This window comes from Archocentrus centrarchus, chromosome 4 (assembly GCF_007364275.1).
Source record: "Archocentrus centrarchus isolate MPI-CPG fArcCen1 chromosome 4, fArcCen1, whole genome shotgun sequence".
Classification (NCBI taxonomy): Eukaryota; Metazoa; Chordata; class Actinopteri; order Cichliformes; family Cichlidae; genus Archocentrus; species Archocentrus centrarchus.
The window spans coordinates 30,302,452-30,323,938 of NC_044349.1; the positions used below are offsets into that span (position 1 = coordinate 30,302,452).

The 21,487-nt window shown below is 40.7% G+C and overlaps 2 protein-coding genes across 2 annotated transcripts; both read right to left on the reverse strand.

Annotated features, from left to right (window-relative positions):
- Nucleotides 1-1,757: 1,757 nt before the first annotated feature.
- LOC115779635 (zinc transporter ZIP3) lies at nt 1,758-6,702 on the reverse strand. Its single transcript, XM_030728394.1, has 3 exons — nt 6,628-6,702; nt 5,082-5,409; nt 1,758-4,754 (listed from the first exon to the last, which is right to left on the reverse strand). Exons 2-3 carry the CDS (start codon nt 5,286-5,288, stop codon nt 4,008-4,010), a joined length of 954 nt encoding a protein of 317 aa, XP_030584254.1. The 5' UTR covers nt 5,289-5,409; nt 6,628-6,702; the 3' UTR covers nt 1,758-4,007.
- Nucleotides 6,703-7,821: 1,119 nt separating this feature from the next.
- Nucleotides 7,822-18,835, reverse strand: sgta (small glutamine rich tetratricopeptide repeat co-chaperone alpha). The gene is made up of 12 exons (XM_030727116.1): nt 18,700-18,835; nt 16,655-16,840; nt 16,175-16,278; nt 15,163-15,253; nt 14,526-14,625; nt 12,346-12,450; nt 11,317-11,452; nt 11,171-11,233; nt 10,226-10,263; nt 9,950-10,141; nt 9,735-9,858; nt 7,822-8,382 (listed from the first exon to the last, which is right to left on the reverse strand). Exons 2-11 carry the CDS (start codon nt 16,752-16,754, stop codon nt 9,747-9,749), a joined length of 1,041 nt encoding a protein of 346 aa, XP_030582976.1. The 5' UTR covers nt 16,755-16,840; nt 18,700-18,835; the 3' UTR covers nt 7,822-8,382; nt 9,735-9,746.
- Between the last annotated feature and the right edge of the window lie 2,652 nt (nt 18,836-21,487).

Consider the following 21,487-nt stretch of genomic DNA (forward strand, 5'->3'; position numbering starts at 1 on the left):
CCATCCATGTGGATGTTACTTTGACATGTAGCACCTACCTAAGCATTGCTGCAGACCATGTACACCTTTTCATGGAAACGCCACCCCTGATGGCTGCATCCTCTTTCAGCAGGATAATGCACCTGCCACAAAGCAAACATGGCTCAGGAATGGTGAGAGGAGCACATCCACAAATTTGAGGTGTTGACTTGCCCTCTAAATTCCCCAGATCTCAATCCAATCAAGCATCTGTGGGATGTGCTGGAAAAACAAGTCCGATCCATGGAAGCCTCACCTCACAGCTTACAGGACTTAAAGGATACCACAGCACACCTTCACGGGTCTAGTGGAGTCCATGCCTCGATTGGTCAGGGCTGTTTTGGCAGCGAAAGAACAACACAATATTAGGCAGGTGGGTCTTAATGTTATGCTTGATTTGTGTATACAGTTCTGTGAAAAACTAAGTATACCTCATGATTCAATAGCTTTAAGTATTTTATATTGTTTATATTTTATCAGTCTCTTAAGGCCCTGCCACAGCATTTCAGTTGCAGCAACTTGATTCTTTCTTTTTCAGCCGTTCTGTTGGAGATTTGCTGGTGTCCCTGAGATCATTATCCTGTTGTATGACCCTGTTTCAACCGAGCTTTAGCTGTAGGACAGATGGCCTCACATTTGACTCTAGAATACTTCGGTATACAGAGGAATTCATGGTTGACTCAGTGTCCAGGTCCTGTGGCTCCAAAACAAGTCCAGATCATCAGCCCTTCAACAGGCAATATCATCTTATGTGCACTAAACTTAAGAAGATATTGCACCTCATACCAACTGTCACCATGCTTTACAGTTGGTATGAGGTGTTTGTGCATTATAGCCAAACCTCTTCACTGGTCTCGTCTGAGGTGCTTGCCCTTGCTCAGATAAGTGTATTTGATTAGCAGCACTTGGCTGCTTCTTACCTTCTTAAATCCTATGGGAGCAGCAAGGGAGTACTTAGTATTTCACAGGACTGCACAGAGTCCTTTCTTTTACACAACTGTAATCAGCTAATTTCCCCTTTGCCTACTCTTTTTACATTTTTAAGCCGGTTTTGTTGTTCTGTGAGTCTTAATGTAGCGATTGATCCTAAAACAGGACACCTGCATCTTGTACTTGTTGATCTTATATAAAATTTACTTGTTCTCAAACCATCTAAAGCCACTGAGGAAGCAGCTGAAAAACCAATGAAAACAAATAGCATAATGAATACACAATTGTAATTATATGCTAGATCCTCCTCTCTTACCCAGAACTATGAAACAAAAAAAGTTAACTTGCAGTAGTTTTTATATCGTGCTTTTCCAATCTTACTGGCCAAAGTGTGCACACATTGATAAAACACTATTACTATACTACAGTACATTTCCACTCACCCACAAACACAGTGGCTTTGGGTGCAGCTGTGTTGCTTTCATCATGTATTACGCATTTAACAATTTCATAACTGATTAGTAAAATCTCTGCTGTCAGTAACGTTGCTTGCAATATGTTTTCATATGCTGGTGATATCCTGGGTATGCTGAACTTGCTTTGTAGCACAGGCCCTTGGGTATGTTAAGACTACAGCAGCTCTACAGTGTGTTGCTTTCCACTGCCTAAACTAGACCACCCACCTCAAACCAGTCTCACACACACACACACACACACACACACACACAGTCAAACCTGCATCAAACGCCTGCTGATGCAGAAATGGTCAGATGTGCCATAAACGGGGAGATCCAGACTGGACACAAACAGATGTATCAGATAATCAGTTTATTAGTTTATTTCCAACTAACACACACACACACTCTCTTTCAAAAAAATGTGACATACGAATGACAAGATGACAAAAACCTTCATAAATACAAACTGAACCAGGTCTCACTATGAACACACAGGGAAACAAAGGCTCCGGAGTGTTTGTGTGGAGATTTCGAAGAAAACAGCAGGTTTATAAAAACAAGTCTGAGTAAAAGAGCAACTGAAGAGCGTAAACATACAGACAGAAAAAAATCTGGGATTCACCTTTGGTTCACAGCTCTGACATGTAGGCTGAGGGACGGGGCCGGGTTCACAGACAGTAAAGTCTGATTCCAGGTCTGAGTCCTCTAAGCGAAAGTTTCAAAAAAACGTAGTTTGCTGAGGAGTTCTCAAAGCCTGTAGATAAATAGTAAATATTTAAACTTTTAGACTTGTTTGGCATAAATAAATGCCCCCGATACTGCACCTCTGTCATTCTGTTGACTTCCAGAGTCAGTCCAACATTTGGAATTTTGTCTCCACTCCACTTGTATGAATTATGAGATAAACAAAAACAGGTAAAGATACCCTAACCCTAACCCTGTGGAACCAGAATCTCAGCAGCAGTAGTTCTCACTTTTTCTGGCAGGCCCCACTTCAGAGTATGAAAAAAAAACAAAAAAAACCAATCATGTCCCAATCTACTGATGATCAACAATAAAGGATAGAAGCTGCATTTTAGTAAAATAAAGGTCAGTGCAGAGCATGAGCAAACACCTTTTTCACTCCTAAAAAAAGAAAAGAAAAGTTTTACTTCATGTTTTGCCTGATTGTTTAGTTTCAGGACCCCTGCATTCTCTGAAGTGGTTCGCACCAAACGTGTACTAACAGAACTTCACACCAGACTCTGTGGAAACCTGAATGTCCACGAAACTTTAGTGAAAAATTCACTTCACACTAAGTTGCAAAAGCTTATCAGCTGAGGTTTTCCTGACGCTACAGACAATAAGAAATGGAGGACAAACATTTTCGCCACTTGCGGACAGCAGGATTCAACTTCACTTGGAGATTGGAATGTAGTATTTTATACCTAAGTGCCACTCCTGTCTTTAACGAAGGAAACTGTTTGAACCCATGTTTAGTCCTGAATGCACGTTAAAACAAATACACTAAAACTGAGAAGATGCAAGACGTCAGAAGCGGCATCAGTGAGGCAGAATCCTGAGAGGTCTGATATCACCAGCTGCTTTATGAGGTGTGAACAAAAAGTTCATAAAAACAGGTCCATTAAAAACAAACAAAAAAAACTTTCCAGATTTAAATTTAGCCAAATCTCTTGCTCAGTGTTATCTTCTCAGACACATGCAGCATGACAGCCATTTTAAGACCTCTTCCTGAAACCCCTGCTCTGACCACACGCGCTGCGTGCTCTGTGATTCGCAAACATCAACTTCTGTTTCAAACTGACCCAAATTTGACAGGGGATCATGGTGCGAGATTACAGCTGGAACTATGACCGAGCAGTTTTCAGTGGGCGAGTCCACAGCGTCCAAGTCCGAAGGAGCCAGGAGAGAATCGGAAGATCACGTGCATTTTCACCACTTTGCAGTTTCCCACAAATTAAAAACAGTTTAAGAATCACTTTGAGACACTGAAGGAGACAGAGGAAGCTTAGAACAATGGGACTTAGCAGGTGAAGTGACCTAAAAATAGCAGGTGTCCTGACAATGGTCTAGAGGTCCCCAAGAAGATGACCTTAAATGGGAAAGTTAAATCAGTTAAAGCTTTTGATTTTCAGAGGCCTATTCCTGGAACGTTTTGATCACACCTCATGTCTGCCTGGCCCTACATAGCAGTCGCCACCTTAAACCTGCAACACCACTGCACAGTTTTAATGTGGATTCAGTCACTATAACGGTCAAGTTTATCAAAATAAGTTAAAAACTATTTAAGCCCCCAGTTTAGCATCTCTAAGCAGCGTATAAACGTCAAAAATGATTTTTATTCTAAACTATAAAGAAGCTGTGAGGACATCTAAAGTGTCCTTATAGCGTCTGTTAAATAAATCAACATCTGTCCTTCAGGGGCCTCGAACGTGTAAAGATTTGACTTTAAGAAGAATAATTTTCTGTTTAAAATGCCACAGTCACTGTTGATGATGCTGAAAAACACCACATGTTCCCGCCTCCCACAGCTGAATTCTTCACTAAAGCGTTTGCTTGGCATTGTTTGGCATCACTGCATGTCTGTTCACTTCCCGTCTGTCACCACTTGATGAAGACAAGTGCAGCGAGTGCGGCATAGCCGATGATGAGGAAGAGCACTTTGAGAAGCCGGTCCTGTTTCTCCTCCAGCTCTCGGGTGAGGATCTCAAAGAAGGTAACAAAGAGGAAGGTTCCGGCTGCGAGTCCCTGCAGCACCACCGACACTATGCTGCCCGCCAGTGTCTGAACTGACTCGATGCCCATTCCCACCACCATGCCCAGCGGAATCATCATGCTGACTGTGACACCCAGCTTGGTGGCGTCCTTCATGCCAAGAGATGCCTTGGCTACGCTCACCCCGAGGGCGATGGCTGCCAGTGTCTCATGTACGGCCACGCCCAGAAAGAGGCTGCCCAGTTTGGCCCCGTCCTCCTGCAGGCCGAGTGCCAGGCCCTCGAATGCAGAGTGTGCAGACAGAGCCAGGACCAAGCTGGCCAGCCGCAGAGGCCCCGCCCCCGCCAGCTCAGCTGGGTTGAAGTGTCCGTGGTGGTGTCCATGGGAGTGGCGACCGCCATTGCTCGGTGAGCCCCGTGCTGAGGAGATGAAAGGAGTATCATACTCAGAGTCGCTGCCAGCCTCGGAGCCGCCGGCATTGAAAGTCTCGAGGTCAATGAAGGATGGCTTTTCCTTCCTGAAGGTGAGGATGGCCTGCTCTATGAAGACAGTGAGGAAGAAGCCGAGCATCATCATTGTCTCAGCCAGAGGATAATCGCTGCTGATCTGTAGCTGCTTGAACACGTCGCTCACCTGAAAAGACAAAACCAAAACTGTGAGCTGGATAAAACTTCAACTTCATCACCAACTTGGTATTTTGAAACCAGGTGACCTGAGACAGCAGCTGATATCATAAATTGTTAACAATGCACGTCCTAGCAACTGGGACATAACATACTATGTATCCCATGTTTTAATGCCCATTTTTACTCCAATGAAAACATAGTTTTCTTGTAAATTTTCTATACAATCAGACCAAAGGAGGCACCCCCTGCTGGTCGGGGGGGTGACTTACAAAGAATGCAGGTTTATGGCACTTCTTCACTTGTTACATGTTGTGTGGGGTGGTTGTGTGTTTACCTTGTCTCTGACAGCAGGAAGCAGAGCATTGAAGCATGTTGCAAGGAACACACCTCCTCCAAATGAATTACACAGAGACAATGGCCTCCTGTATCTCTGTGCTTTGTCATAGTCAACGAGCAGTAGGCGCACTGGGACCAGCACACCAGCCAGCATAAGGCCGAACAAGCCCAGCAGGCCAAGCAGCTTGGCCACCAGGATCTGCATCTTGATGCTGCAGAGACGCTAAAGCGAAGAAGGCAGCGGATACAGAGTCATCACACACGCCTCCTGTCTGCTACTTCTGCTGGTCTTTACTGGAGCTGCTGGGATACATCTCTTGGTTTCACTGGAGGAGACACAGATAGACTTCAATCTCAGTGAACACAAATGCAAAGAGATAAACGCATACCTGCTACACTAGAAAGATGCGTCTAAGTGGCGGCCATGTTGTTTTTTTTACTAGACTGGCATAAGTACCTTTGTTTGATCTAAAATGTATGTTTTCATACCAAAATGTTTATCATGTGTTGATTTGTTTAATATTAATATTCTGCAGCTCCTGAGGGTGAAAAGTTAATTAACTGTTTAGTAAATGTGCTTGTTGCGATCATTACTCTTCCCACACATTTTCATGTGTTTTGAGGATTGCCAGCCCTACAACTAAAGCAGTCAAGTTATATTATCTGCACTCAGAGTTGTACCTGTGGCAGAGTGTGACACATCTGCACAGGGTTCAGTCTGATCAGATATCTGAGACTTCCTGCCTTTTCTTGCAATACTACAGTTTACCTGCAGGCCATTTATGCAAACTAGCACATATTTATAAATTACCTATAATACATACCTCATTTATAAAGTTAAATATAGCATTAAAAAAGAAACTAACTATAATTATCTTAACGTTAGCAACCATCTGGGACAGTTTCATTATTATGTGTTTGGAAGGTGGATTTGTATTGGGTAACTGGCGGCCCTGAAAGGCGCTCCTGCCGCCGCTGACACGGTTCGTGGTCAGAACACGAACACCGTGCGCCGCTCTCACTGCGGAGATTAACGCACTCAGCGGCTGTCTGCCTCTCCGCTTTATATGTTTTTTCATCCGTATATTAATGTCGCTGCCAGAGGAGCCAAACACGTCAAACCCCCAGGAAGGCATACTACTTCCGATGAGCAGTTTCAAAATAAGATATTTTCGTCCTCTTTAATTTTTGACAATCTAATCAATTAGTTTCTATTTTTCCGGTGTGACTTCCCAACTTCTACTAAAATTAAGAAAAGTCTTTTGTCTGGCTTCTTTAAGTGTGTATTACAAAATTTAAACTGTAAATAAAAGCCATAAGCGTACCATTTCCGCGCGGAAACTCCTTAACAGTGGCTAACTTGATGCTAGCATTAGCTAGCTGTCATTAGCTCCTGAGGGACTAAAGAGGCTAACGCACCGAAATACGTCGGTCGAGAAGGGAGCGCGGCTACTCTCCTTTGTTCTCCACGCGTAATAGCTGCTTTAGTTCGGAATTAAACAAAATAAACCACAAATATCAGTTTTTAAAAAAACCGTCTTTACCTGCCCGAACAGCCGCCCTCATCTGCCGCAGGTGCACAAAAATATTTCCGCGTTTACATCACGCAGCCCCCCGCGGCGTGATGACGTAGCTCAGAAACAGCGTGATGTGCAGAGGGATGGAGACAGACGATCCGCTGCAGCGATCCCTGGCAGGACCAGCCGAAAGAAGACAGTTTTCACGGATTTATGTGGATTTTCTTTTTCAGATATATTTTGTGTAGTAATGGGACCTCTCACGTAATATTTAGATTTTTTTTTTCATATATTCTGCTCTATACAATTTAAGTAACTGCCATTTCTCTTTCCTCTGCAATAAAATTGTATGAAAAATCACCATCACATTTGTACACCAGCCAATTTTGTTCTTACCGCCGTGCACGTTAATAAATCATACTCAATCCAAATCAGCGGGCTTAGTCATCAAGATCATGGTGATCTCTGTAATCTGCGTACCACCAGGCCCCCATTTTTCTAGGAAACAAGGTCACGTCCATGTGAAGCGGAGAAAGCGGTAAAGTATAGCTAATATTTCGGCTACGAAAATATTGATAATTTACGGATTTGTGCATGAAATTTTCGTACTCAGTGTTCGTAAATGAGGCCCAATGTAACGTTTTCCTTTAGTTTGTGTGGAATAAGGTGGAAATTAGTTGATTTTCGAATAGTTTACATTTCCTTTTTTTTTTTGAGTCATGAGAAAAAGTCAAACCAGTCAAACCTGGCAACATTTTTCTTGAAACTTCTTCCTCAAATATTTTCTCATTTCTCCTTAAATTTGTTTCTTGCGGCCTTTTAAAGTCAGAAAATCACATTTTATTTCTCAAACTGTTTTCTTGTAAATACATTTTTGCTGGTAATTTTTGAGCAACCAATCTTACATGCAAGTCTTTCTAGTCAAATTTCTACTTCAATATCAAATCCTCTAGTCAAGCCCCTAATTTAAAGAATGTTTAACACTCAATGGCCCCCAATAAACCTCTATTTTTAACATCAGTGTTTTCTGTTTATACTTTACCGCTTTTCTGATCTGTTTTTCCTCCCAATGTCTCCTGATTTGTCTTTTTGTGACATTTTTCAATTAATCCAACACTGCAGCCTGGAGCAGCCATGAGAACAGACTTCACTGAAGAGGAGTTGCAGGAGTTTTCTGCTGGTTGATGAGCAAATGATTCGCCACACGTCAGATAAAAAGAGTAAAATGTTGAGATGGTCTTTTTATTTAAACTGTGTTCAAACAGCCTCCCTGCTGCCTCCTCACAGCTCCGTGTGACCAATGAGTTATTAGTTCATTTACACTAAATTAACCCTGACTCTCTCTCTCTCTCTCTCACACACACACACACACACACACACACACACACACACACACACACACACACACACACACACACACACACACACACACACACACACACACACACACACACACACACAGCACAGGACCAACAAAATGCACTGTGTAGTTTTTAGATGAGACTTTCCAGGCTTCTACAGCTGTTTAAACATCTGGGTCCATCTGATTAAACTATGTTCGATCTAAAAACCACGCAGAGCCGCAGGAAGCGGGTGGAGTTTTTGGTGATGTGGCTCCTGAATGAAGAGGGAGAACTTGCTCGTGCCCTCTCTCTCATGCAGGAATTAATCAGTGATGTAAAAACAAAACTTCATTCGAGTCCTCCGAGTTATAATGATCCAAATCACAAAGAAAAAAGATGGTCAGACAGTGCGTGCTCCTCCTCCTCAAACCTGTCCCACCTGAAACAAAAAAGGAAACACAAACATAATGACTGCCAAAAGGAGAATCAATAAAGTCACTGCACTAATCGAACATCCTCCTCATGTCTTAATGGACAGTTTTTTATTTTACTTTTTCCGTACTTACAGGGTCAACATGGAGTAGTTCCCATTTATCAGTCCATGTGTGCAAAACAGGCAAATTGATGCCAATTTGTATCATTCAACATGATCAGAGGCTAGTTTGACCCCCCCCCCCCCCCCCCCCCCCCCCCCCCCCAAAAAAAATAATAATAATAACTTTGCAGTCTATCAGGAAACTTTTCTTTTTTTTTTTTAGCTGGGATTCTCCTGACACCACCAATACATATGGAAGACAGGTTGTGTCATCTCTCCAGTGTGTTTACGCTCTAAACTAATGACTCCATCTCATGTTTTTATTGTTGCACCTGCTGGTGACAGTGATCGCTACAATGATTCATCGAAATATTGAGAAATTTTTTGGCTTTGATGCCTCGTTTAATCCACAAAGCTGCAGGACACAGGTGTCACCATGTAAGTGCGAGTGTTTCACCCACATTTGCAACTGAAAATAGACGTGCAGTAGAAAGATATTTAGGAGCACATGTGAATTAAAAAAAAAAAGTTTAAGATTAAGCCCATGCAGGCCACAGTTTTTCAATAAAAGCACTGATAACACAACTGCAGCAGTGATGATGATGCTGTCACAGTTTAATGTGGAGCTGGAGTCTGTCTACACCAGAGGAGCCCTTCATCCACCACCTGATCAACAAGCACCAACATGAAGAAAAGATAATTTTGTAGCTGCTCCCATCCAACCAGTGTTTGTTTCACAGAGAGAAAATCTACAGTAAGAGACAGTATGAGACTATATTTATTTCAAGACTTTAGAAACATTATTTTAGATTAATATTAATATATAAAATATAAAAATAAACTCTTATTTCTTACATTAGTAGGAAGCAAAATATTTCCAAGAGGACAGAGTACAGGCTGTTTTATTTTATGCCTTAGTTTTGGTTGTATTCAACTTGTGCTTATTTTTGCATAAAAAAAAAACAAAACATGATTTTAATATGGCAGGTAAACAAATTAAAAGGGTTTAGTTTTCAAGTTTAATTCACTGCACAACCCTAGTACAGGGTACTACCTTTGTTGTTGTTCTATTTTTTCTGATAGTTGCCATAAACACACAAAAAAGGAAATCTTAAGTCATACAGACTGTAATTAAATAACTGCGCTGTCAAAGCATGACTGGTTGTGACACAATCAGGACAAAGTTCGTCTTAAACAGTGAATGAAGAACAGCAGTGAGACCTGTGGTGTGCTAAACTGAATCACTGTGTATTTACTCTATGCGAGGGTCACGGCTGCTCCTCGTTCCCAGAGCTGGGTGTTTGGTTGCGGATTTGACTCCTCAGCTGTTCGATAAGTTCGGGGTTCTGCTGCTGCATCTGCTGAGCGAACTGCTGCCCTCTGCAGAAGCAAAAGGAAAACAATTAAAATATCACCTGTTAGTATCACTGATCATCAGCCAGAAGCTTTAAAATGCAGTCCCTGTACATACGCCTGGATCAGTCTCGATAAATCTCCAGGTGCCGCAGCTCCAGGTGCTGTGGCTCCAGGTGCTGCGGCGCCAGGGGCCGCAGCACCTGGTGGTGCTGCCCCTGGTGCTGCTGCCCCTGGCGCTGCACTTCCTCCCCCTCCAGCACCACCTCCTCCCATTCCACCGTATGCTCCAGACATCATCCCGGACATTCTGGAAGACCGAGAGGAGACAGAAAGTTAGCTCTGACAAACCACAGAGGAAGAATGGACTTCAGATGAACTGAGACAGACTTACAGTTGCTGAACCTGAGGGTTGTTCATCAGAGACGATGCCTGCAAAGAGAAAAGAGACGTGCAGCAGCTGGATGGAAAAGTTTACTGGGCAGAGAGAAAAATTGTTTAAAAAAAAATAAAAAATACAGAAAAATCCTTTCTGAAATTTTACACTTATCTAAGAGAGCACTGTGTAACTACAAGAAAAAACATTATTAATGGCACCTGCAGCCATTATTCTGCTGCTCATGTTTGCAAGCATCTTGCATGAACTAGCATCAGAGTGAGTTAGTACCTACCAAAACAGTGATAAGACATACAGACTGTCCTCCACCATTATATGTCCTGTATGTTGTAGAGGGACCAACAGGTGTGCTATAGTTTCTGTGCCTGAGTGTGTTAGGGTCCGACTGGGTCAGAGTGACTTACTGATGCATGAAATCCATGAACTAATTTTGCATGAACTAATTTAGCAGGCACACAAAATTGTGTATCTGCTAACATCCACTAACATTAGCCTAAAGACAGACAGCTCAGGGTTGCAGCTGGTCCTGACTTCCATGAACTGAATGCTCTGTGACCATTACCCTGACAGTCCATTTCCTGCTTGGCTTCATTGGAGGAAACTGTCTTTTTTCCCCTGGCTAATGTTAGCTACCTTGATAACATGGATACCCAATGCAGAATCTAGCTGCCTAACCTTCACTTGCTTAACTATCAAAATATAATCTGAAGCCACATCATTTTGTGCTTTTGTAGGTTAAAGATGAACTTTCATGGCGTGGCATCATCACACGGTCTTATGGAAGATACTATAACTAATAATCTGGACCTCTTTACAACCACAACTTAGAATGGTGCAAACTAAATTTTAAGTCCAAACTTAAACCTTGCATTAACTATGCTGAGTGCAGCTTGTTCTGCTTAACCGATGACAGTGTAGAGTCTGCAAACACTCAGATCTCACCATATTCATGAAGCCCGGGTTACTGAGCAAACCAGCCAGATCGACTCCACCCAGCCCTGCAGTCTGAGAGAGCAGACACAGATTCACATAAATACAGCGCTGTCGCCAAGTCGAGAAACATGAGCCCTCATCGCGTCTCTTCTCACCGGACTGGATGTCTCCATCTTCTCTTCTGCAATCCTCAGGTTGGCTTTGTAGGTGTCATTATCGGGGTCGAGCTCCAGAGCTTTCTTATAGTAACTGACTGCTTCTGTGTGTTTGTTGAGGCTGGCCAGAGCCAAACTGAAACACAAGGGCAGACATCAGGACCAGAGGCAGCTGAAAACAACACGAGCAGTTTTCAGGTTCTAATGCCAAATGTTTGTCTACTTAAACAACAGCCCTGCAAACTCCAGTATAACTGATTAAAAAAAAGAAAGAAAAAGAAAGAACACAAATGTAAAGACGGTGACTTTGTTCTGGAGTTTATGGCATCAGTAACCTTCACTAACAATAAATCTGCCACTAACTTAATAGTTCCTTCTTCAAAACAGTTTATCTCGAGTCTGTTATTATTTGTAGCTCCCTGAAGGACAGACTGCACATAAATGACATTCTCACTGTGTCTGTTAAAAATAAATGTGTTTTGTGTAGTGCAGAAAACAAGGATCGCTCGACAACAGTGTGCAGGTTGTAGATTTGCTGTAGTCTCCAGTCACACCAGCAGGTGGCGGTGTGAGCCGTGCTTGATTACTGGCTGTAAAAGGAGCGCTCCTCTCTGCTAAGAACAGTCCAACACACAGATGGATGAACGGACATCACGTCTGATGCATCTTATTTTCTCAGGTGACTCCAGAGGCTGTGCGTCTGTTTTTTTGTGTTTAATCTTCTGGATTTTGTGAGTTGAATGACTGCACAATTTATTCCTGTTTAATTGAGAATTCAGATAATTTGGATGTTTTCTTTAAATTCCCGATGAGCTCTGAGATGGTGCTAAATAATGTCAGTGTTTGAACATGGTTTTAATCACCCTGCGGCTGCTTATCTGTGAAGGAAAAGCTTTTGAGTTTTGCCTCTCTCTGATAAACCCAGGATACTTTACTACACGAGAGGCTGGAGCCATGTCTGTAATTGTAACGTCCATATGAAGTCACTTCACTACAACAATGACAGAAAAGGAGGAGGTGGCGACGTACCCCATCCGTCCGTAAGCTTTGCTGTAGTTGGGGTCGATGCTGATGGCTCGTTCACAGTCCTGCACGGCTCCTGCGTAGTTCCCCAGTTTACTGTAAGCTGCAGCTCTGCACACAAAAACACAAACATGTGCTTACTTAACATTCAAGTGGGGCCATTTAGCCCTGTTTATATGTGAAATTTTTAATCATAAAAATGTTTCCTACAACATTGGAGCTTTTCCTTAAAAGTAGAATTTGTCCATTGGTGCACCAAAGATAATGGAAAATTATGCGGTGTAATTTATGAACCTGAAAACGCACACGTTTTAACATTGTAGGCTTTGATGGGGTTTTTTTTGTAATTTTCCACTTATGATCTCGATATGGTTATTAAATAATTAAATGGCTATTTTCATGTTGTGTAAAAGCTTTATCTCTTATAATGAGAAAATGTGCGATCTTCTTGGGTGGGTGACAAAACTGATCGGACAGAGTGTCAAAAGTTTTCATGAGTTCGCGTATCTGGGTCATATCCTGATCAAATGTTACATGAATTTATGATATATGAACATATATGCTCCTTATATTGTCTGATCTCGCCTGACATGTACAACTATTTACATTAAAATGCAATCAGAGCAATCAGGTCTCACAATAAGATGCTACAAATTATTTGTGCCACTCCAAAAAAAAAGGTTCCTGTCCACCACAGATAGAGGGCACCATCAAAGGCCTGACACTTCCAGGTGTGCCACTCCTCCTGTTGTACACCTGGAGACAGCGTTTACATTTGAGTCTGCCTTTGGTAGCTTTTTTAGCAGCATCTGCCTCGTCCATAACTACAGAACACACTAAACACACTAACTACACACTCCAAACATGCAAAAATCTCTCAAATTTGAAAACTTGCTCTCTCTCTTTTGCCCTGTCACTCCCACAACTTTCACCTGCTGCTCAGCAACCAAATCCTCTGCACTGCCCTATAACTTTTTGATTGTTTTTTATATGGTGCATTTTTTCCACCAATAGGAAAGGGAATGTTGTCATTATAATTATTTTTTGCTCACACACTTTCTGCTAGCAAAGATCCTGTTTTTTTAACCCTTTCTTCCTGCACCAAAGTGCATCACATATAAGGACAACATACAGAAAAAAAAGCACAGTGTAAATTATTGATCATAACTGATGGCTTTACTTGGTTTAATAACACAATTTAAAAACTGATACAGAATTTGAAGTCTGCGCTTTCAACACAAGTTGAAAAGTAGACTCACTGAGGCTGCATCCTGCAGCTACATCATCTTATTTAAACAATGTCATTTGGACACAAGTGTGCTGGTTGACTGCAGAGGTGGATGGGGATATTTCTTTTTAACCCAATTTTAACCCAATTTTCTTCCCTTGACCCAATTATGGCAAGAATTTATTTAGGTGATCTAAGGGTCACTGGCCATCTTTGGTGCAAATTTGCTATGAATCGGACTGGTAGTTTTGCTGTGAAATTATTAACAATCATACCAAAAACAATCCCCCATCCCCCCTCCGGGGGCAGGGTAATAAAAAAACTGACGACAGAGCGACCAGAGCAGACAGGCAGGCAACATACTTCCTGCTTTTATGGACATTTGGACAATGTTTGTAACCCAGTTACTCAAATACCAAATCCCCGATACTGATCTTTTTATATAAAATATATATACATCAGAATATTTTAGGAGCGTAGTGGTTTCCACTTTTTAAAGGCCCCTGTTTGGAGACCAGAACGAGGGTCTGGAACGGCATCTGGTGTAAAAATGTGCCAAATTGAATACGCGGTGCTATCTGCTGTGGTAACCTCTTGTTAAGAAGGGAGCAGCCGAAATAAGTTTCTTTGCTTTGTTAGAACATTTTAGAAAATCTGGCATAAAGACATAGTTATAGAAACATTTTCATCTGTTAACCTTTACAAATTATATTACGATTTTAGCATAAAAGGTACTGAGAAAAATGCTGTTTAAAAGTAAATTAGCAGTTTCTGAACATTTTGTCATGATTCGAGATGCAAGAAAGGAATTAAAAAAAAAAAAAAAAAAGGTCCTAAACTTCATGGTTGCATGTAAATTACCAACAAATGGAAGGTATGTCAAAATGCACAGTTTTCGGAAATTAACTTTTTTGAACATCAAATATTTAGTGAAGATCAGAGTGGACAGCACACCAACCTGTTGCAGTAGTAGACGGCGTTGTGTGGGTTGATGGCGATGGCCTTGGAGTAAAACTCAACAGCAGCTGCAAAGTTATCCACCTTCATCTGGTCGTTACCTGCAATCAAGAAAACACAAAACTAATTTTTGTAACATTGTGTTTCATTTTATTGAGCTATTTAAGCTTTAAGATATTTTGTTATATTTAATGCTCTGGCTGCTGCACCACAGGAATTTCCCAACTTTATTTTAATGTCAATAAATGCATCTTCTTATTTTTAAACTGGGGATAGACATTTGAATAGAAGCCAGAGCTTAATCTTATCTTACATTCAACTATGCTGAGACCACTTTTGCTGCCTACTTACATAACAGTACTGTGTTTGCTCTTGGGTAAACACTCACTCCACTTTATTTCTGATGCTGTATTTCCAAATAATGTATCAGTCGTGCCCCTACGAGTCCTTCACCACCATTGTAGAGATTGAGGTAAACAAAGAGTCAAAACTTCCTTCAGTTTTCCAAAAACATGATTCAAGGATCTGCATGTTCATTTGCATCCTTTGTTTTTATTTACTTCTCTCTTTCGTGGACCAACTTAATACTAAAAATTAAGATCCCCCCCGATGGGTTCCCACCAACCATGTGGACTCACCGTCACTTTTGAGTCTTTCAGCCTCAGCTTTCTGTTCCTCTGTTGGGGAATTTGGAGTGGAGTTGTTGTTGACCTGTGACTGAACTGAGTACTGACACACACACACACACACACACACACACACACACACACACACACACACACACACACACACACACACACACACACACACAAATGAAAACTGAGTTAAATGAAACTTCCTGCAAAACAATTAAAAGCAGTCCTAACTCTTCTGCTGTCCAACATCACAGAGTTTTTTATCTGCTTATGTAAAATGACTTTGGAACATTTTTGCATCTTCTGCCACAGGTTTTCTGTAGGTCCACATTAAAGTTTCACCTCACAAATGATGGACAAGCTACAATCTGCACCAAGGCCAGTGCCCAATTTCACACTTTAAAAAAAAAGTGATTTGGATCTTCACCACTATTTAGTGGCTTCCTTTGCTTATTGTAAGCTGGCTGCGTGCCAATGTATCCTTGGGCAAGATACTTAACCCCAAGTTGCTCTCCGACCGTTCTGTCGGAGTATGAATGTGAGTGAATGTTATATAATTAAAGCACTTAGCTTAATCAATTAATCATGGAAGTGCTTGTATGAATGGGTGTGCATGGGTAAATGTAAAAACGTGTTGTGTAAGCGCTTTGAGTGCTCATATCTGAGTAGAAAAGCGCTATATAAGAACTAGTCCATTTACCATTTACCATCTCCACCACGTTTTTTTTTTTTTTTTTTTTTTTTAATTTTCCTTTTTATTTACTTCTGAATAAGATACATACACTGATGACAGTACAGCTCCACCACGTTTTTATGAAAACAGCAAATAATGCTGATATACTGATGTCCTTCCTCCACCACAGCTGTGGCCTTGCCAGAAGAGTAAAATCAACTCAGACAACTCGTTTTTCAAGCAAACTAGTTAAAAATGTGTAGATTTTTCACCTTTCAAATACAACAGTGAATTTAACAGCTTAAGAGTTTTGAGCGTAAGGGGGGGTTTCTCCGAGTTTACCTTTGCTGTAGCGGAGGCGAAGATCTCTGGTAACGTCATTGGGACGGCGAGACTCTGGTCATCGGTTGAAACCTCAAATGCCGTCTCCAAACACTGAACAGCAACTGAAAAACAATAAGATCACATCAACAAAAGGTAAAACACCAATGTAAGTTGAGGACAGGGAGATATTAAACTTCAGGGATGTAACTGACTCAATCAGAAAATCTACTGGCAGTGATGATTTTGACCACATTCTGTCAAATTGAGTCAAGACTTTTTAGCTTTTTTCTAAAAAACTGTGAATGTAAGAAAACAATAATGAATGATTCCATATATTTATCATTTCCCTGGTCCATGTTTGTAAGACACTACGACACACCCCTGCAAACCACACAAACTCTGAACATCATACGACCCACCATTAGGAGGTTCAGGTGTGTGTTCTGAATCAGGACAGAAATAAAATAAGCAGCTTCTTCTTGTTGTGCGGTGACTCACCTTCGAGACTCTCCTGAGCATCTGAAGATAGAGTCCCTGACTGGAGCTGGTTGTGGAGGAACTGGATGATGGAGAAGGCAAGGCGCTTGTTGTCTGTCATGGTGACGGAGGCTCAGACCTCTCTGTGCTCACTGAGGGAGAGACACCCTGCAGCTAGATCCTCGTTTCCAGTTGAGAGTTGGTACTCTGTAATGTACATCATGAATGCAATGAAATCCAAGCCATTTAAATGCTAGGCTTATTTGGAAACAGTGCAAAAAAAAAAAAAAAGCACATCAAATGTAACATAAATTTTGTTTGTTAAGATTATCATCTGCTCATTTTGAATTCAATGAAAGCAACATTTCAGTAAAGTTTGAACAGGTGCTGCATTGTCTTTTAACAACACTCCAGGTAGAGAGCAGAGGGTGTGCACACAGTGTGCTATGAAGTGACATTAATGAGTTAATGATGTATGTTGAGCCTAAAGTCAGAGTTTTCAAGATTGCAATGATGGCTCTCTTTAGCTCACTATATCAATTTATGCTGAATACATAACCTGGCTCTGAGCAGACAAGCGTATGCACTGATTTACATTACAAACACATCTGTGCTGCCCACAGATCTAAAGATCTCACCAAGCCTTGTCCCTTGGTGAGATTTCTCCCAATTTTCTGAAACTTTCATTACTACAAACCATAGATGATGAAACCTGCAAATTCTGAGACTTTATTTTTAAGTTGTTTGCCCACACAGTCTTTTACAGACTGGTGAACCCCCCCCCCTATCTTTAACTCTGAAATACTCAGCCTCACTAATGCTCTTTTTTTAATACCCCATTACATGACTCATGGTGTTCAGATGTTCCAGATGTGTGTGCTTTTTTTTTTTTTTTAAAAAGCACAACACAATCTATAATCAGGCAGATATATGTTTATATGTAAGCATGTATAGTTGTATTTCTATATATTTTATTACTTTCTTTGGTACCAGCTAGGATGGCGAACTAGGCATGTAAATTCAAAATCAGCAGGTCTTTTCCTCAAAAACGATCAACTTTCTCAGTTTCAGCCTCTGATATACTGTTTTTAACTGTTAGCCTTTAAACGTTTTTACACACTGTCAACCTTTTGGGGGGCAATGTTTACTTCTCTGGTTATTCAGCCAGATAACGTCACTATTAATAAATAGTATTAATAGCGCTTAATGCTAGTCAGAGACCTGGATGTGCCTCCTTTCCATCAAGCTGGTGTTTGTGTAGCCAGCCCTCTTTAGCATTAGCGTGGAGAATGTTCTAGCAGCTCAAGCATGACTGTGTGCACAGGGCTAACGTAAACCACCTCCGAGCATAAAATCATTACACGAGCAGAGGAACAGCTGATGTGAGCTGTCGTGATTTACACTGCTAATATCAGTGAAGTTCTTGAGGAGTCACTTCAGATACTTTACTCAAGTTCTTAGGCTAATTTTAGCTTAGCTTATGCCTGTTAGGAAAACTTAAAAAAAATAAAATAAACCACACAGGTGGAGTTTGTTTGGCTCTTCTGTTAACTTGGAAAATAGATTTCCTGGAACTGCTGTCTCAAATCCCGTAATTTAACGCTAGTACAGTTAGTAGTGAACGAAGAGGTTTTGCTGTATAGATGAAACCCTGACAACTTATCCTTCAGCTGACTCATCGGGCATGAATTTATCTCCTCTGAGTGTAACAGAAGCAGCTGATTTATCTCACGACTGAGCACGACTCGAAATGGAAAGAATGTGACAAGAAAAGGGTGAAGCTAAAAATGTTAATTTCCCCAAACTGTTACTAGCTGTATGTAATATATGCCGAATTTAAGAGCGGGTTATCTATCACACCTGCAGGTCCCCCTAGAAGAAAGACCACGCTGTGTTGCAGGAGATTTGAAAGGAGCCTGGCATGACGTGTTCGCCAAACCTTCACAGCACGATGCTAACGGTTAGCTAGGCGACCATGTTCCTTTGAGTACACCGGCGCTGCTTCATCTAAAAACTTTCCATGCTGCCAAAGCTAAGCTGACAGCACAACCACAAGTCTCTCCTACCTGTCGTCGCCGTGTTTCAGATGCGAATCAGTGCGGTAACACAAAGTTCAAGTTTGCTTCGCTTCTTCGAGCAGCGGTGTCAGCTAGCTCACAAGCTTGTCGCACAATTATGTCATCATGCGAAGATCCCGATAGTGGGTCGTCATATTTTAGCGACCTTATTCGCGTTCACGGCATTCTTTTATTTAAATTATTCTTTTTTTAAATTAAACACACAAAACCCACAGAGCACCCAACTACGACACAGTAGAAAAGATGTTCAATAGCATAACTGAATAATCAATAACACTGGGGTTTTATAACAGTAAAACCAAGGATCGGATATATAAAAAGCCTTAAAATTTGAATACTTATGTGTACGTATGAATCTTAATTTCTTAAGTAATTAAGCTGATAGGGGAAATATTTATTAAAAACAAATAAAATGCAATAAAAGTGTAAAAAAATGCACAGAGAATATCCACAAAGTTTTTTTTTTAATTGGCCATAAAGACGAAGAAGAGAAGAAAGAGCTTTATTTGTCACATACATTTACATGCAGTGAAATTCATTCTCTGCATAAAAGATGTTTCATTTAATTATTAAAAAAAATAGAATCCAGAATAGAAATTTCAGGAATTTTTTAAATTTAAAAATGACAGTTAAATACTTTGAATTTTTTGATGAAGATATTTATTTATTGTGAAAATAACAGTGTTTCTTGTACATAAAATAACACTTTACTATATTTGTAACAAATATCAACCACTATAACAATTTTCTTATCAAGTAAAAAAAAATGAATAATAGTTTCCCCTGCTCTATTTGCATTTATTTAATTTATTTGTACTGTTGATTTTGCAAGTTTTCCTGCCTACAAAGACTGGAGACATCTGTCATTTTTATCATAGGCACACTTCAAATGCGAGAGGCAGAATCTAAAAAAAGATCGTGAAAATCATGTATGATTTTTAAATTATTAATTTGCATTTTATTGCATGAAATAAGTATTTGATACAATAGAAAAACAGAACTTATATTTGGTACAGAAATCTTTGTTTCCAATTACAGAGGTCATACATTTCCTGTATTTCTTGACCAAGTTTGCACACACTGCAGCAGGGATTTTGGTCCACTCCTCCATACCGATCTTCTTCAGATCTTTCAGGTTTCAGGGCTGTCGCTGGGTAATACTGTGTTTCAGCTCCCTCCAAAGATTCTTTTTTATTGGTTTCAGGTCTGGAGACTGGCTAGGCCACTCCAGGACCTTGAAATGCTTCTTATGGAGCCACTCCTTAGTTGCCCTAGCTGTGTGTTTTGGGTCATTGTCATGTTGGAGGAACCAGCCACGACCCATCTTCAATGCTCTTACTAAGGAAAGGAGGTTTTTGGCCAAAATCATGACTCCATCCATCCATCCATACAGTGCAGTCACGCTCCCCCCTTTGCAGAAAAGCACCCCAAAAACATGATGTTTCATATGCTTTGCGGTCAGGACAGCATTCTTGGGGTTGTACTCATCCTTCTTCTTCCTCCAAACACGGCGACATGACCTTCTCCCACGCCTGCTTTGGATCATCCAGATGGTCACTGGCAAACTCCAAAAGAACCTGGACATTTGCTTGTGTGAGCAGGGGGACCTTGCATGCCCTGCAGGATTTTAATCCATGATGACCTAAGTCAAATGACCAGCTACCAAATACAAGTTCAACACTTGGATCAACTCCACATCTTTTGTCATAATCAGGTCGGCGAGGCCTCATCTGGCCATCAAACTGCTCGTCAGTCAGTTGTTTAGTCTTTCGGCCTCTGAAAATCAGCAAATATGTTTACAAATGGCTAAACAACTGTTTAGTATTAATGGCCCAGTTTCCCGTACAGGGATTATGTCTAATCCTGGACTAAATACTTTTTCCTATTGTAGTCTTCATTGACTTTTTCAGGACCATGCTTAATCCATGACTGGGAAACCGGCTGAATGTGTCAATATGGATCTGACTGAAACTTTAATAATTACTTCATTCAAACTATCAAGATGTCTTAGACCTGTACCCTGGAAAGTCACTTAACACTGAAGGACTGAAAAAACTTCTTAACACAACATCATGTTTCAAAGTGTTGTATTGAGGATGTAAAATTGTATAAATATTCATAAAATAATATTCTATGAATATGGCAAAACAGAGCAATTTGAATTGCTCTGTTTTCCCAATTACATAACCAAGACATCCTCAAAATGTTGCACTTAAAAAGTTCTACTTTAGGATATTGCATCAGCGGAACATTTTATGAAAAACATTTTGCCATCTCAGGCCTCAGTGACATCCTGTTTTCAGATTGTTGTATTGCAAATACAAGACCCTTAATACTTAATTTAAACCGTACTACCACGCTGCAAACATCTTTATTTCTGCTGTAAAGTTGGTCATTTTCACATGAGAGTCACTTTTGGAATCAGCTTCAACTGACTGTCAGTTTCATCTTTGTGGAATTTTCTTCAGAAATATCAAATACTCCATCAGATACAACTCTCTGATGGAGAATTTGATGCTCCGTCAGAGTATGTTCATGACACTTTTAAAAAATGTAAATATATTATTCTAATTTTTTTTATTAACTCTGTGCCTCTGACTCATTTATTCTTTTTACATTAGATCACTGTCACTCCTCTGTAAAGTACTTTGAATTGCTCTAAACTGCACAGAAGGTGTTGCACTAATCAGTTTGATGGAACAATTAATGAATGAGCCATAATGCTGTGTAGAGCCTAGCAGATAATCTTGTGTTTGATTTCTTCACTTTTCACTGT

Excerpts from the sequence above, each read along its gene's own strand:
- LOC115779635 (XM_030728394.1), bottom strand. The coding sequence starts at position 5,288 with ATGCAGATCCTGGTGGCCAAGCTGCTTGGCCTGCTGGGCTTGTTCGGC. Across the intron at positions 4,755-5,081 it reads TTCCTGCTGTCAGAGACAAG|GTGAGCGACGTGTTCAAGCA; the intron begins GTAAACACACAA and ends TTGTCTTTTCAG.
- sgta (XM_030727116.1), bottom strand. The coding sequence starts at position 16,754 with ATGACAGACAACAAGCGCCTTGCCTTCTCCATCATCCAGTTCCTCCAC. Across the intron at positions 11,453-12,345 it reads AAAGCTTACGGACGGATGGG|TTTGGCTCTGGCCAGCCTCA; the intron begins GTACGTCGCCAC and ends CTTGTGTTTCAG. Across the intron at positions 11,234-11,316 it reads AGATGGAGACATCCAGTCCG|ACTGCAGGGCTGGGTGGAGT; the intron begins GTGAGAAGAGAC and ends CTGCTCTCTCAG.